The sequence below is a fragment of the Ilyonectria robusta genome (genome assembly GCF_021365365.1).
Source record: "Ilyonectria robusta strain PMI_751 chromosome Unknown BGZ61scaffold_23, whole genome shotgun sequence".
In the NCBI taxonomy this organism is placed as follows: domain Eukaryota; kingdom Fungi; phylum Ascomycota; class Sordariomycetes; order Hypocreales; family Nectriaceae; genus Ilyonectria; species Ilyonectria robusta.
Genome location: NW_025764457.1, coordinates 707,981 through 723,587, shown reverse-complemented (window position 1 = coordinate 723,587; position 15,607 = coordinate 707,981). Strand labels below are relative to the sequence as shown.

At 49.7% G+C, this 15,607-nt stretch overlaps 5 protein-coding genes across 5 annotated transcripts; 3 read left to right on the top strand and 2 right to left on the bottom strand.

Annotated features, from left to right (window-relative positions):
• Nucleotides 1–1,770: 1,770 nt before the first annotated feature.
• BGZ61DRAFT_459786 (uncharacterized protein) lies at nt 1,771–3,395 on the bottom strand. The gene has a single exon (XM_046246958.1). It carries the CDS (start codon nt 3,358–3,360, stop codon nt 2,218–2,220), a length of 1,143 nt encoding a protein of 380 aa, XP_046099085.1. The 5' UTR covers nt 3,361–3,395; the 3' UTR covers nt 1,771–2,217.
• A 1,571-nt stretch (nt 3,396–4,966) lies between these two features.
• BGZ61DRAFT_459783 (Cyanovirin-N) lies at nt 4,967–5,808 on the top strand. Its single transcript, XM_046246957.1, has 3 exons — nt 4,967–5,185; nt 5,256–5,414; nt 5,473–5,808. Exons 1-3 carry the CDS (start codon nt 5,026–5,028, stop codon nt 5,484–5,486), a joined length of 333 nt encoding a protein of 110 aa, XP_046099084.1. The 5' UTR covers nt 4,967–5,025; the 3' UTR covers nt 5,487–5,808.
• Nucleotides 5,809–6,097: 289 nt separating this feature from the next.
• On the top strand, nt 6,098–8,783 carry BGZ61DRAFT_521657 (fungal-specific transcription factor domain-containing protein; the record flags this gene model as incomplete). Its single annotated transcript, XM_046252503.1, has 6 exons — nt 6,098–6,429; nt 6,486–6,580; nt 6,638–6,796; nt 6,850–7,002; nt 7,054–7,358; nt 7,405–8,783. The coding sequence occupies exons 1-6, from the start codon at nt 6,283–6,285 to the stop codon at nt 8,781–8,783; spliced, it is 2,238 nt and encodes a 745-aa protein (XP_046099083.1). The 5' UTR covers nt 6,098–6,282.
• A 45-nt stretch (nt 8,784–8,828) lies between these two features.
• On the bottom strand, nt 8,829–13,313 carry BGZ61DRAFT_362957 (D-isomer specific 2-hydroxyacid dehydrogenase; the record flags this gene model as incomplete). The annotated part of the gene is made up of 3 exons (XM_046241396.1): nt 8,829–9,786; nt 10,883–11,050; nt 11,422–13,313. 3 exons carry the CDS (start codon nt 13,311–13,313, stop codon nt 8,829–8,831), a joined length of 3,018 nt encoding a protein of 1,005 aa, XP_046099082.1.
• A 579-nt stretch (nt 13,314–13,892) lies between these two features.
• BGZ61DRAFT_537350 (MFS transporter) lies at nt 13,893–15,543 on the top strand (the record flags this gene model as incomplete). Its single annotated transcript, XM_046254527.1, has 4 exons — nt 13,893–13,976; nt 14,031–14,631; nt 14,687–15,016; nt 15,071–15,543. 4 exons carry the CDS (start codon nt 13,893–13,895, stop codon nt 15,541–15,543), a joined length of 1,488 nt encoding a protein of 495 aa, XP_046099081.1.
• Between the last annotated feature and the right edge of the window lie 64 nt (nt 15,544–15,607).

The following is a 15,607-nucleotide window of genomic DNA, read 5'->3' as shown; positions in this document are numbered from 1 at the left end:
CCTCACGATATTTCAAAATGATTGGCCTGACCTCGCTAATAATCAAGCTCATTACTTCTGCTGGACGGCCCGGTTCTCCGCGCAGTGATGTGCCGAGGCGTGCCATGTCTCACCCTCCCTGATCAGATCTGCATCGAGCCGTGCCGTCAAGATGGCGCCGTCTACATCACTTCCGCAAATGGCTTGCTCTTTGCCATAGAGTTCGGATGTCACTCACTGTTCCTTCTCGAGCATAGCCACTTGGACAAGTCATGAATCGTGTCTCACGACGTGGCCTTCCACACGATGCTGGTGGGAGGCATGACGTGACTCGTGCATTCTTGGCTTGACTTGAAGATCCCCACCTCCGTTTGGCCATTTAGACGTTTGAATTACTTATAATCTCCCTAAATATTAATAATTCTAGTAACTACAGTAGGGGTGATATCTTACCACGTTGTATAGTAGCGCAATTGAAATATCTAAGTGTAGAGATGAAGTTGGTTTATCCTCAACCTATCAAAGCTATCCTCAGTGAACACATATGACGTAAAACACGGGCAATGAGGTCGCATGAAAAACAAGGGAGTACAAATTGCTTTTCTTATTGCGTAAGTTGATATTTTGAGTGGAACAGATAGAGGGGGTGAAGTGGGCTTGTGTCACATATTATACCTTAAGGGTTACACTCTCCCTCCCTCATGAACCATAAAGCCCTTTATTTCCTCGGAAAAATATAATCGTAGCGCCCAAGATATGTGGTTTCGGATGTCTGTCCGAGAATGTAGATCGCCTGCCTCACAGGTCAGACATACCCAGTGTGAGACCTACGGCACGGCATCGCAACGGAATTCCCGTTGCATGCGAAACCAGATCGAAGTCGGCCGATCCAATTTCCACCTCCAACCTCCCGTCCGATTCCCTTCGTTCCTCTCCCACCGATAGACGGGATGATGTGCTAGAAATTCCCACACCGCCCATCGGTCTACAAAGTCGAGGCACATTGCTGGAGAGGGATAGGTGGCAAGGCTTCATGAGCAGAGGGAGACAAGTGAGTGAGAACCCTGGCCATCCCTCGGAGCTGAGGTACGATGTGTTCAATGCGAGCGGTGATCTGACTCGAGGCTAGTCATGCGGCAATATGAATGGAAGGGCATCATTTTTAATGTAGAATATCCCCCGTTAACAATAAAATCTTCCTGGCTCTAGCTAACTAGAAAATTAAATGTATTACGTACCAGCATTCTCCGCAGCAATATCCAACATTCTGGATGGTAACAATCGTTGCCAGGCTGTGTTGTGGGATGCCCTTTTCCCCCATTTGGATGTTTAAGAATCGACGTAAGACACGGCTTAATACCACGGGACGCCAAATCCTAGTTTACCCGTACCCCCTGAGACAGACAAAAAGCCCCAGTCGGATAGCAATTCCCCGACCGCCATTTCCTAGGCTAGGACACTGTACTTCTTCATTCTTCAATGCAAGGGGCCGGCCGGGTAGTGCCATGTGCCAGTAAGCAAATCCCAATGAGGTATGTACAGACAAGCTTCTTTGACCCACGTGGAGGGAACTTACCAAATAGCGTCATGGACGGCAGTGGCAGTTCCACAGTGCCACATACATATGAACTTTCCTCCGAGGTCTTTTTGCTTCGGCCTTTCAGCTGTATTCGAATTCTTGGCAAGTACCGTCGTAGGAAGACGATTTTCACAAACTGAAAGTGGATATTTGTTTCAACTTTGGATAAGGGTATCTCCAATAAGGATAGCATTGCACGCCAAGCCGCCGCTGTTGTCGATGCCAAGAACGTGTCCCTTGACAATGCAATACGAGATTGATCATGCGAAGGTTTCATATGACATGATCTGCCGAACGCTAGCTGTCTCAATTCGTTAAGAATCTAACTTAGTCTTGATGCATGTCGTCCACGTTCATCCACGAAAGTCTGTCCCCTATTGCCCGTTTAACCGCGGCATAAATCGGTCCTTTCAAGCGCAAAGACACAGAAGACCCCTTCAACAATTGCGAAATTATCTCCAACGGACCCAGAAATGGATCAAAAGCAGAGACATCAGTCTCATCGGATCCGGGTAAGCCATTCAGGCTCTCAATTTCGAGACGCTCGAGAGCTGGGAAGCCACCCGCGGCATACTTTTTAATGAGATGTTGAATACCACTTGTAAAGTCCATTCCACAATATCCTTGGTTGATACTGAGCCGTTTGACAGTCAGTGGGATCATTGTAGATAAGCACAAATTATCTGGGTGCTCAATTGTTTCGTCTCCAAACGACACGTCTCAACACAGTCAATGGATAGCTCGAGTGTTTCCAGCGAGGAAAATTGGCTCAGTTCTGATTTTTCAATGGACTCAAAATAGGGGAAATCCGAGAAGTCCAGTTGGAGGTGTCTCAGATGTGCGCGTCGTGGCCGGAGAGCGGCTATGAATGCGCTTGGCGGTACTTCGTGCTCCACGAAAGAAGGAGCACCAGCAGACCGCCCTGCAATAAATTTAAAGCACTTTAGAGCCAGAGCGCTTTGAAGCATCTGTCGAAGAAGCCCAAAATCGGACGTTTCCGATTCGCCGTCGAAGGTACAATACGAAAGCTCGATTGTCGTCAAGCTCTGTAAAGCTGGTTGAATGTTCTTGAAGTCGAATGTATGTCGTGAAGGATTCCCTATTATTTGAATCAACTTCAAGTGTCGTAGGTTGGGTGTGGCGCTTAGCAGGGTTGGGATGGTCGGACTGGAAAGGTTGGTAACGCAGCGGCATGGCCGCTCAAACTCAAGATAACGAACACTTTCAAACCCAGGGCTATAGCCTGGTTTCTTCAGTCGTTTGGACAGAAACTGTAAATCTGTTTGAGGCCAATACTCCCAGGTAGATTCTTCCCAGTCCCATATCTCTACCCTTAGTGCTTCAATCTCAGGTGCCAGAACCATGAGCAATTCGGTATCAAATGTCTCCTTGACAAGGCCTTCCAGGTTGCTCTCTTCAAGGTCGGGGTCATTTCCAGCAGCCACAAGTAACCTGCTTGCTATTCGCTTGAAGAACTTCAACTCCTCAGGCTTTGGCTTCCCGAAATTCAATTCGACCTCTTTGACGTGAGCTCCTAGCTGAGGTTGTGTGTCCAGGAGGTGAAAAAGGTCTGCCATGCCCAGGTATTCATGTGGCTGGTGAACCAAGAAGGACTGAGCTAGTGGGCGTAGACTTTTGGACGTAAGGGCCAGAGAGTTGAAGTCGCGGTGGTAAGACGTCTGGGAAAAGTCAAAGGGAGAATTACTGCAGCAATGCGGGCATAAGAATTCGAAGATCAGCTGCTGAATCTCTAGTGGGATAGTTTCGAGTGTTCCCAGGGCTTTGACGTCATGATGAGACATTTTTGAAAATAGATCTTGAAAATGGTGAATATTCGTAGTTTGTACAATATTTTTTCCATATCGAAGGGATTATTGCGCCGGTTTAAGAGTACATCTACGCCGGTCGGTAGATGAGTCACACGCCGCCAATTAATTAGGTCAGTGCTTCGCAACTGTTTCAAGTATTGCGCCTCCTGCGGTGTGAACACGGGGCATGTAGCTACCTTATGGCCAATACTGTATTGAACAATTGCTATAAAACTCCTGGGTATTTGGTTTCATGAGCGTTCAATTAGTATCCTCAGATAAGACCTATAAATGAAACATAGGATACTGAAGCCATAAGCGCGACCTATTGCAGAAGGGTCGTCTTGAATCCTAAAACGACAAAAAGTGCAAGACGCGAAGAAGTAAGTTGGTCAGGTCTGTGGACATCTCCATCTATAGCGAATTTTACATTGGTTCGCAGGTAAGAACTTTAATTGGACACTGAGCAATATAAATTGACTATGTTAGCACTTGGCTACTCAGTCCAAACTGGACACCTTGTGTCACCCATCATCGAGACTTTCTAGTTTAAATTCGATTGCCTCTGACTTATTTCCGGCTGGCAATAATTTGAGACATACTGAGCAGCAAGGTGGCGCAAAATACAAAATGGGACAACCATAAAGGCTTTCTGGCGATGGACCGATTTCGTGGGGATCCCACAGCCACAGTTGCTACTAAATTACTCGCTCTCTTGACCGCTGGTGATGTCTTATATCTGGCCAACGAATAGGGTGATGACACGTAATCCATTGCAGAATACGACAAGACCTGTGGGGAGAATTTCATCGCGACGTCATGTTCGATTCCCAAGACAGCGACAAGATCAATTCAGCATCGTTCTGGTTTCTCCGGTCCTTGCATCGTTGAAATGGCTCATTATGGAATTGATATTGATTAAGAGTTACATTGTGGCTTCCGTTTTCAGGCCCATGAATTGATCGAAGCGGAGTTCGAGGGGTGGCGTAACCTGGTCGATACTACTCAGATGACCAGACTCTACTGCAGTTAATACCTTCAGTCCTGCAGTTTAGGATGATTCTTTAGATGGATATTGGCCAAGAGGGAGGGCTCGTATCCATACAAGGCGGTAACGCCTTTCTGTGGCCCAATGCCCAATGTATTTGCCCGCTTACCATCAGCTCCACATTGCTGCATGCACCTCGCCCAAAGCCCCTCACTTCGTCTTGGTAAACATACAACGTGTACCACTCGTTTCATGAGAGGGCGGTTATGGTATCCACCTATATACGATTGCTCCTGCTTGCGCCGAGGACAGAGGTGGGACGGACAAGCCTACTGGCGACACCGTCATGCCAAGCCATAGCCAAGCGCCAAGGCGACGCAATTGTCAGCGAGCAGCCCCGCGGTCTCAAGGAGACTGGATAGGAGATGGATGGAAGAGGTTGTGGCGGCTCGAGTAACGGCCAAGACGGCTCGGTCGGGCTTGGCTGCCGCTCAGGTGCAGCTCAGCGTGAGGGGTGATGTACAGACGTGAGGCCTCTCTTGCAAGTTGCGGCCTGTGATTGCGGGAATATAAAGCCTTCTCTTCTTCCGACTTCCGACTCTGCTACTCCGCAAACAAGTCCTGGAAAGTCGTATTCCTCTTCTACCACTACTCCATCACAGATCGCCACCATGCCGAACTTCCACCTCAGCGCAGAGGACATCTCCCTCGAGGATGGCCACATCCTCCACGCCAAGGTTGCAAACGAGGAAGGCGAGTTCCTTGATTCGCAACTGGATCTCGACTACTACATCGGCAATGACGATGGAAACTTCCAATGGGGTGGTGAAAGTAAGCACCTTTTGCTAATCTGCCCTTTTGATGCTTACGTGGCCATCCTAACGCCTTTGATCGTCTCCAGACTACTCCCATTCTGCTGAAGACATTTCGTTTGAGCTCGAGGGCGACGACAATGTCCCAGTTCTACGAGCGAGCCTCGGCAACATGGAAGGCGAGAACGTTTCTCGCGATCTTAATCTCGCCGAGTGCATCGGCAACGACAACGGCGTGCTGGTTTTTGGTGCGTCCTTTCCTGCCTCGTCTTTGTGTTTTGTCTTGCTAATACTACTTGTGTGTAGTTCCCCAGCAGTGAAAGGAACTTTTATGAGATGAAAGCTTCGAAGTTGGACGTTCTGGCCGGTAGTTTATATAGCTGCCACGTGTACGGAGGTATCACAGTCTGTGATGAGACCAGGCGGTCAGCAACAGTGGGACTGTTTGGACCCAGTTTAGCCACTACTTCCAACCAATAAAAAATCAACAGTATACCTTTCTGGAATTCACGGGATCTAAATTTCCTCTAATCTCTTGCCGACGTTTTAATCCACTCTCGCATGAACCCCTGCACAAGGCGCTTACCCTAGACCGGAGAATAAAATCAGGCACCACATTATTATTGCCATCCTGAATAGAACTCTTAGGCTTGAGCATGAATTTCCATTGCTCTTCCGACTAAAACCTTTATCTCAATCTTGATTCTAGAGTATACCGATGTTATGGGGGGCTGAGTGGAGATTTATTGCTGCGTGGTTCTCGTATCCATCAGCTTGGTGATTTGATGACTTTGTAACAGCACTGTTCAATTCAGATGTGACATAACCCAGAAAATTTATCGCAACACAGATACGTAACGTACATTCAATCATTTAGCTTATCGTTCAATTGAACATGGACCGAATATGACGAGTTTCTCGATCAAAGTACTACCAAGATGCCTCCAGTGGGGTTTGGGGAATATCAGTATATCAGAGGATTGCACATATCCGATCTCAATCCAACCTCCAATTCCAAAAACAGTTAGAAACCTGGACTCAATTATAAAGAGGACCTGCCCCAAATCCTCACAGCCGAAGCCATGCATCCCTCTCGTCTCAATAGTAACAGTCAACATGTCACAAGTGCAGGCAAATGTCGTGCTAAACCAACCCAGTCTGGCTGGATCAAAGAAACGAACTCGGTCGGTCGAGCAAAGCAACTCTGCTTCAACAACCCTCAGTAGCATCGCGTGTAAAAGGTGTCGTCAGCGAAAGGTCAAGGTAAAGCATCATCGATCTAACCCAGCGACTCGGTACTGACACTGCAGCACGAAAAGTGTGATGGGGAGTATCCGTATTGTTCTGGATGCGTAAAAGCAGACGTCGTTTGCATCATCGCAGATGGGTCCGCTTCACGAGACTACACGCGAGAGTAAGTGTGGAATCGTACCTGCACTTCAAAAAATTTCACCTCTAAAGAGTCGTCTAGAGAAGTGCACCATCTTGAAGAAAAACTCCAGGCCCTTGAAAAGCTGTTGTCATCTACCAGGGTGTCCGACAGCGATGTCCGCAGCATACCCAGCTCAGTAGGAAATAGGCACACCAGGACCCTCGCTGTCCAGTCGTCGGGTGCAAATAAAAGCAATAGGTAAAGAAAGTGGTCCCAAGACTGATGCATTGAGATTTAATCATGGTAAATAGGCTTCTTCACCCGACGCTAGAACACCTGAGAATGCGATCCCAAATATCATTCAACAAGCTCCTCAATCCCCAGTTGCCACCTTCATCCATCTTTTACCACTCCCCACACCGGATTCCCTCGAATGATGCTGCACTAACTGCAATTGGCGAATAGTAAGTCCAAGGGTTATAGATGGCCAGCAGTCTCATGCTCATTCGAAATAGCTTTCTTGAGTTCCACGTGGCTCATCCATTCTTGGATCGAAACCAAATCCTATCCACACTCTCATGTCAACCAGGCCCATCCTCTACTCTAGCCAGACCGGAAAAACAGCGTCTGTTTAAACTCAATATGGTATTGGCCATTGGCAGTATCAAATCCTTTCGGAGCGGTTTGAGCGACCTTCACCCATTTGGGTTTTTCACGGCAGCTTTAGAAGCTTGCCCCCCGTCGGAGTCTTCATTCGACTCAATCGAGGACATAGAGATGTTGTTGCTTATTGCGTGGTTTGGAGTTTATTACAATATTGGTGTGTGAATCGAGCTGCAGTCAAATACCCTTGCTGACTTGAACAGGTTGTTCTATTTGGGAGCTGGGACGGCTTTGTGTCCGAATAGCCATCGAGCTGGAACTTCATCGGATTCGTCCAGCAACTCGAACAATCTCCTTAGCGGGTGCTCAAAGGCGCCGTATTGTTTTCTGGGAATCTTACGTACTGGATCGATTCTCATCATCCATACTTGGCCGCCCCTTCGCGATCGATGATTCGTCTATACACATAGAACTTCCGATGCAACATCTGGACACGTCGGCATGTGTTGGCTCCAGTCTGGCAGTTTTCAATACGCTGGCCATGTTAGGCCAGTTGAGGTCCAGGATCCACTGTTCCATTCACCACAAGAACAATGCAATGGACACCCCAGCCGCAGCTACTAATCCCATCTCAGAGCGAAATGCAAACATCGCCAAAGTGTACCTTCAGGTCCGAACCTTTACGACTGAATTACAGGCGTGGCGTCTAAGCGCCCCGTTCTTCGACCAGCCGTCATGTTTGTTCGAGACCCAAGGCTACTTTGACCTGTCATATCAAGAAACTCGCCTCTGGCTGATCCGAGCTGCATTAGACAGCTTGGTACCATCCTCGACCCCCCCTAGTGGTCTTTTACGAGCTTGTCTACAGTCAGCCTACAACGTCGTTGCTACTTTTGAAGGGTTGCGAAAGAAGGGCCTCGTCACTTTTACTCGATCATACGCGCATGGCATTTTCATTGCGGGCTTGGTAATCGGAATTATCACCAAGACCCAGCTTCATCAACATAAAGAGAGAAATGAGCATGCATCCATGGTTGATGTTGATGAGTGGTTTGCAGATCTCGAGGACGACTCTTACAAACCCACGTTAGACGACGCGTTAGAATCTCTTCGTGTTTCGGGCGAGCTTTTACACTGGTTTGCGGAGCAGATGCCGGATGTTGATATTTATTCTCAGTCATTCGAAGCACTAAGGCATGAGATTCGGAAATCCAACACCGATACATATGAAGGGCAGCCGAGGTCACCGAAAGAAAGGCCGGAAGGTCTCTCGACACAGCATCTACAAGGAACACACGAGGGCGGCGGAGGACAACCGGATTTACCCAGTTCGCATCAAACTAATCACCATTCGATGAACATTGCTGGTGTTCAAGACCTTGCCCAGGCGGGGCGCTCGGGTCCTGAAAGTTGGTCGTTATTTGATCCAGGGGTGAACATGAACGAGCTATTTTCAGAACCATTTCATGAAGAGCGCCTACAGGTTGCTGGAAATGACGCACATACTCTTCAGGCCATGTCATGGCCGTTTTCGTCAGTAGTTGGGATAGAGGGCCTCGACTGCGGGATCTCAGAGTACATTTGGGACATGATACCGCCATGGCAAGATTCCCCGTCTGCATCGATGGATAGCCACCACTAAAGCCTTTGCTGAATTTTAATTAAATCATATTTGATCCATCAACCGCTAAGACTGCCCATGTAAGAATTTATACACTCCATCAGTCGCAGCATTAATGGTCGCGATTTGTGTTTCATCTGTTGCCGCTGAAATGTGTGGTGTTCCTACAAACCTGTGACATGCCCACAACCGCTGGTACTTTTTCTTCGTCGGTGGCTCTTGGACGTGACAATCGAATCCCGCTCCCCAAATAAGCTCCTCCTCCAAAGCTCTGACCAGATCATCCTCATCCACAATCCCTCCTCTTGCAGTGTTGAGTAGGATGGCCGACGACTTCATCTTCTTGAGCTGTGGGTATGAGATGAGCCCTGTCGTGGAGGCAGTCAAGGGTACGTGTAGAGTCACGATGTCGGAAGCCTCTAGTAGCTCATCAATGTTATCCACTCGCTTGTGTGGGATTGACTGCCAAGTTTCGGGATCCTTGGGAAAATACGGATCAAATGCGATGATGGGGGTGTGAAGGCCACCTGAAAATAGCCGAGCGACGGCCTGTCCAATGTTTCCCATTCCGATAATGCCGAGTGTCTTGCCGGACAGCAAGATGCCGTTGATAGTCTCCTTGCGGATCGCCTCGCCATCGACGGTTTGCCTTAATACAAGGTGCGGCACCTCCCGAGCAACGCTGAAAGCCAAGGCCAAGGTCATCTCGGCGACTGCGCTGGCATTTACACCTGGGGTATTGCAGATCCGAACACCTCGTTTCTTGCAAGCCTCGATGTCGACCTTATCCAGGCCAACACCCTGCTTGCCGATGACTCGAAGCTGTGGAGCGGCATCAAGGTCTTTGGCTGTGATATAATAGTCCTTGATCAAGATAGCCGTGGCCTCTGTTCGCCATTTCGCGGCCTTTGGATCCTCGAAGAGAACGCAATCAAACAGCGACTGAGCATATTTGACTGCTTCGGGGTGGAAGTCACTGAGGATGTACAGCGTGGGCTTGGTAGGCTTGGAGGCTTGGATATTGCTGTCTGGGCTGTCCGAGTTTGATAGGTAGGGCGCCATGATGGATTCAAATGACGATCAAAATTGGCTTGAAGTAAACGGCAATCGACTAATCGAGGGGAAGTGAAGCTGGGGAGCTGTTTGCACGAAGAACACCACAGGAGTATCACGCCTTTATCTTATGGAGCAAGTTCCGACTCCCCCTGGCGAGATAGCGTATGCAGGCTACCGGATAAGGAGCCCCGTCCCCCTATTGTTCACATGCATCTTCGCGCTCGCTTACAGCTCTGGGCCTATCGGCTATTGGAATTTCCCCTCATCTCTGAGCCGTCGGATTCGGGCCCGACGCGAAACTCCATGGCGATCTACAAGGATCCACTTCGGACGAGTTGCGAAAGATGGCACGCTAGACTATTTTCGCCAGAAGTTCTTCCAGCCTCCAGACACTGCCATTGTGGACCAGAGTGGCTGCAACGATTCAGAATGTGGGCATTTAAGAGACACAGAATCTCCGATTATTCTACGGTGCCACATCTTACTCTGATTGCACCATATCACTTATCACCATGGCTGTCCAACTTACAAACAATCTCCAGACTCAGGTCTCCAGTAACCAAGTCTGCAAGGCAAGCAACAATACGAGCTTCGAACGTATGCAATTTGGCTAATGGTTTCCAGGCATTTGGCATAAGACTGGTTACCAACCCTGCCATTGTCCAATTGGCCCGAAATGGTGGCTTTGATGCCTTGTTCATCGACCTCGAGCACTCGACTCTCTCAATTGACGATGCCAGCCAACATTGCGCGGCCGGATTGCAGCTTGGCATAACGCCCTTCGTTCGTGTGCCATATCAATGCGGCAATGGATTTGTCCAACGCGTGCTTGATAGCGGAGCCATGGGTGTCGTTTTCCCTCATATCCACAACAAGGGTAAGACGACCCTTGACGCCTTGAATTGGGAAAGTGAAGATATACTCACAGCTTGTGCTTAGACGATGCAAAGGCAGCCGTGCAGATTTCAAAATATCCGCCTCAGGGATTGCGCTCCATGACGGGACAGCTCCCCATCTTCTCTCTCAAGCCCACTCCTGCACATACTATCATTGACCAAAGCAACAAGCACGGCTCATCAGTCATGTTAATGATTGAGACCAAGGAGAGCATAGAGAAAGTTGATGAAATCGCTGCGACTGAAGGCGTCGATGTACTTTTGATTGGGTCAAACGACCTCGCCATTGAGCTTGGCGTGCCGAGCCAATTCCAAAGCAAGGAGTTTTGCGCAGCGCTCGAGGCCGTAAGTGCTGCCTGCAAAAAGCACAACAAAGTCTTCGGGCTGGCGGGAATATATGACGCGCCTGAGATTCAGAGCTGGGTGATAAAGACTCTGGGTGCTAGATTCATCTTAGGGCAGCAGGACTCTGGAGTGCTTGCTGGTGGGACCAAGAAGTGTGCAGAGGCCATAGCCTCAATCAGCCTAAGTCATTTGTAAATAACAGCATACATATCAAAGATGCTTGAGAAGATAAAATATGAACTTGTTGAATTAATATGTATTACGTCTGCAAAGAACAAATTGCGAGTGCAAGACATCTCAGATGGCTGGGGCCGATGTTCAGGACGAGATTCTCCATGGGTGATGTGCCCTCATCTGGAGACGCGTAGGTACCAGGAGGGACCCTCCATCTGATCATTTCGATGATCTGCCTATACTCCAGCATTCGCGGAAATTGCCGTCCAACTATTTCGAGCTTCTGGCATGCCAAGTTTAAAATATCATCCCAATGGATGCACTTTTGACTCGCAATTCTCGGACTCGGTCCGGAACTCATGGATTGCGCATAGCCATTGTCATTTAGACACTTTTCACATAAGCCCCCGGTTACTAATTGATGATAGAGAGTTGCTAAGGCCATGGAAAATACGCTGTAGCCGGTCAACAGGGAGAGGAAGTGGCGTCCAGTCATTCGAGTTCGGTCAACGCTGCGTGCAACGGCACAGCATATGTCGAACAACTTGACTTTTAGGAGTACTGCACGCTTGGTGGCATCTCCGGCATCTCCAATGTAGTTAACACTCCTTGTGTTATTCTCAGACTCTGAAAATTCGTATGACCTTAGAATTTCTTGAATTGCAATCCGAAGCATGAACGTGTGGAATAGGGAAGTTTGGAAAAGATAGGGATGCTGGTTGGAATCTTCTGAATGGGGCGGGGTCAACGTCCGCCAATAGAGGAGGCGACTCAAAGAATGGTGAAAGTCTTCGTCGGAGCTCTCACTGATTGCCGAGGAAAGCAATCTAGAGTATCGAAATAAATGAACATGAAAGGCCTGTCCCAAACTAAGAGTCGAGTTGAGCGCAACATCTTCCCCGGGAAGTGCGACAGTGATATATCGGTCATCTATTGAACACGGACGCTCAAGAGCTGCACATATGAGGCGATCCAAGTGATAGCAACCCCAAAAGGCCCACCGACGCTGTTCCAATTCTTCAGCAAGGCGGGGCGACGCGGGAGCTGAAAGAGGAAACTCGAGGTGATATCGGAGCGCAATGCACTTGTTCATAGCGAACCCGATGAGGTGCCAAGAAGATCCTGCAGCGGAGCAGTGAATGGCGAATATGACCAACAGGTGAAGACACTGAATAATATCGACACCATCTTCTTGGCGGAAGACGCGTTCGAGAACCTTCAGACACTTTCCTAACAGGTGGATGGACACGAATGAACCCTGTGATATGGGGTAGTTATCGCTGACAAGAGGCACCACGGCGAGGACCATGTAGGCCATGAAAATGTGGGCGGGATCCTTGGCTAGGGTATCTTTATATTTTGACTCGTCAGAAGCCGTGATGGCATCAAGCCCCGACTTGACCTTTGCCACTGGCAGCTGAGGAAAGCGAAAGTCGACGACATCGAGATACGTCTCAAGCGACCGATAGGCCTCGGCTGGATCAAGGTGAAGACGGTGCGTCTGGCCGTTGGGATGCCGGATGTACTTGGAAATGCCGTCCCACAAGGAATCCACTCGCGTCGTGGCTTCTGGGTTGCCGCCGTACGTTTCCGTGACGCCGGCAATGATACGCGGCATGGAAAGCTGCTTGAGGAACTCGCCAGCACGGCTCAGGGGCTCGGCCATGGCGCTCAATGAGAGAGTATCCATGTCCATACTGGGTCCGTCCAGGGGCCATCTAGCGTCTGTCGGAGAGGGTGCTCGCGGATGGTCCGAAGGCATCGGGAGCGGTGATGGGACTTCAGAAGGAATAGGATCGTCATGACTAGACACGCCGTCGGTCCTGAGGCCGGCTTTTGCCACTTCCTCCTCGAGGGCGGCAATGCGTTCCAGGAGCGTAGTAACGTAGCCTTTCCGGGCGATGTCGTTGCCATTCAGCTGCACGACGCCTTTTTCTCTTTCGGACGTGGTGCATTCCGAGCAAGCAGTGCGGCAAGGCGAGCAGATTGGCAAGACTCGATCGCACTTCTGTTTCCGGCGCGAACACCTCTCGCAGGCAAAGATGCGGTGCGTAGCTGTTGCTTCTAGATCTGACGACATTGGGAGGGAATGTTTGCCACTCCTCCCCGCGAACACAGAGAGAGTGTAGATACTCTACTGGACGCCGTGGGGCCGGATTGCCGGTACAAGTGCGTTCAATGCTGGCTCTCCGTATTAGTGTAAGCGAAGAGAAGGCAACCGACTAGAACACGACGTCGGACAGTACGCGATTAAATCTCGCAAGCCGTCCGACCGCTCCAACCTCCACATCAGTCGAGACGCCCTATCACAAGCCTCACCCAATCTCCACCGCATGACTCGTAACATTCGAGTTCCACCTCCCCAACTGCGGGGTTCGCCTCCATCTCTTCCCCATGGGGTTGACTTGTGGGGTCGGACGGAGGCCCGAAATGCACGACTCGGTGAGCATCTGATGGTTCATCTGTCTAGCAACTTGATAGAGTATTGGTCTGGGAAGAACCAGGTAGGCGAGGGGTATAAAGCTTTGTTGATTCCACCCCGGATTGATGAGATACGACAAGACGACGGAGAACCACCGCCTGTCAGCTCTTCTCAACTCTCTATCAACAGACCAGCCGCTTCTTTCTTTCCACCAGTACCCTGCTATCCGTCACCGAAATGGATAACAAATGGGCGGAAGAAAAGGGCACTGCGGCAGACCACGAGGAGGACCTGTCCAAATCACACTCCATTATTGACAAAGTACGCGCGTTTTTACCAAGTTTACCCATCTCCCACGTCCTAACACATTCCTAGAACATAAATGCAGACGAAGCGCCGGCCATCGACGCCTTCTCCGGTCAAGATGACTCCGAGGCCAACAAAGCCCTGCTTCGGAAGCAAGACATTCGCCTGATTCCCATCTGCGCCATGATGTATCTTCTTGCCTACCTGGATCGATCCAACATCGGCAATGCCAAAGTCATGAATTCGGAGACAAACAGTGATCTTCTGTCATCTACCGGAATGACCAGCAACCAGTACTCCGTCGCGCTCATGGTGTTTCTCATTGCCTACACCATCTTCGAGGCACCCTCCAACTTCTTCCTCAAGAAACTCGGCCCCAGCAAATGGTTTTCCTTCCTGCTTTGCAGCTGGGGCACCATTTCCATGTGTCTCGGCGCTGTCCAGAATTTCGGCGGTATCACAGCTGCTCGATTTATTCTTGGAATTTTCGAAGCTGGCCTGGCGCCAGGACTGGCCTACTACATCTCCTTTTGGTATCGGGCTAATGAGCGATCTCTTCGCCTGGCCTTCATCTACTCCACCGCTACGTTGGCGGGAGCGTTTGGCGGATTGATTGCGTACGGAATTTCCCACATGGAGAATGTTGCTGGCCTTGAGGCGTGGCGATGGCGTATGTTATGCCCTGTCAGTGTGTCATTGCGGAAAGATTTCTAACCGCGATACAGTATTCATCCTCGAGGGCGCACCGTCGGTCCTCTTTGGAATCTTCATCTTCTTCTACCTACCCGATTATCCCGAGAGCCCGCGCTTCCTCAACACCGAAGAGAAGGAGTTGGCAGTCCTGCGAATGGAATACAATGGTTCCAAGGGCAGCGCAGGCAGCATGAAGTGGGCAGATGCAAAAGCAGTGTTGCTCGACTGGAGACTGTATCTTCATTACATTGTGTACTTCTCCAAGTCCTGTCCTTTCTCTAGCTTGTCCCTGTTCGCGCCTTCCATTACAAAGGGCTTGGGATACGACTCTTTTGAGGCGCAGCTCATGACAGTTCCTCCTTGTAAGTCGCCCTAGTCCCTATGTCTGAGGCCAAGACACTAATTGAGTTTTCTAGATGTTGCTGCGTTTGTCGTTACAATCGCACTGTCATTTTACTGCGACAAATACAACAAGAGAGCAGTCACGACCATCTGTCTGATGCTGGTCGGTGCTGTCGGCTTCATCCTGTCAGCCTGCCTACCAGTAACGGATTACCACGGGCGATATGCTGGTCTTATCATTGCCTGCTGCGGAACCTTTGCAACGATCCCGATTCTTCTAGGATGGCTATCGGCCAACCTGCGGTCCACCAGCGCTCAGGGTCTCGCATTGGCGTTGAACATATCCTTCGGTGCCCCTGGACAGATCGCTGGAGTGTGGATTTATAAGAGCACGGAGGCTGCAACAGGTTACCCAACCGGACACTGGACGAACGGTGCACTTTTGCTGGCTGGAGCCGTTCTTACAGGTGTTCTGGTCGCGCTGTATACTTATCGGAACCGTCGCATTGACAGTGGGCTTAGCTCTGGACAGAAGTGGGCTTTGTGAGAAATAGCTCGCTCTCGTATAAAAAGCTCTTAGAGTAGTAATTTTGGGTTATCTCACCTGTCCG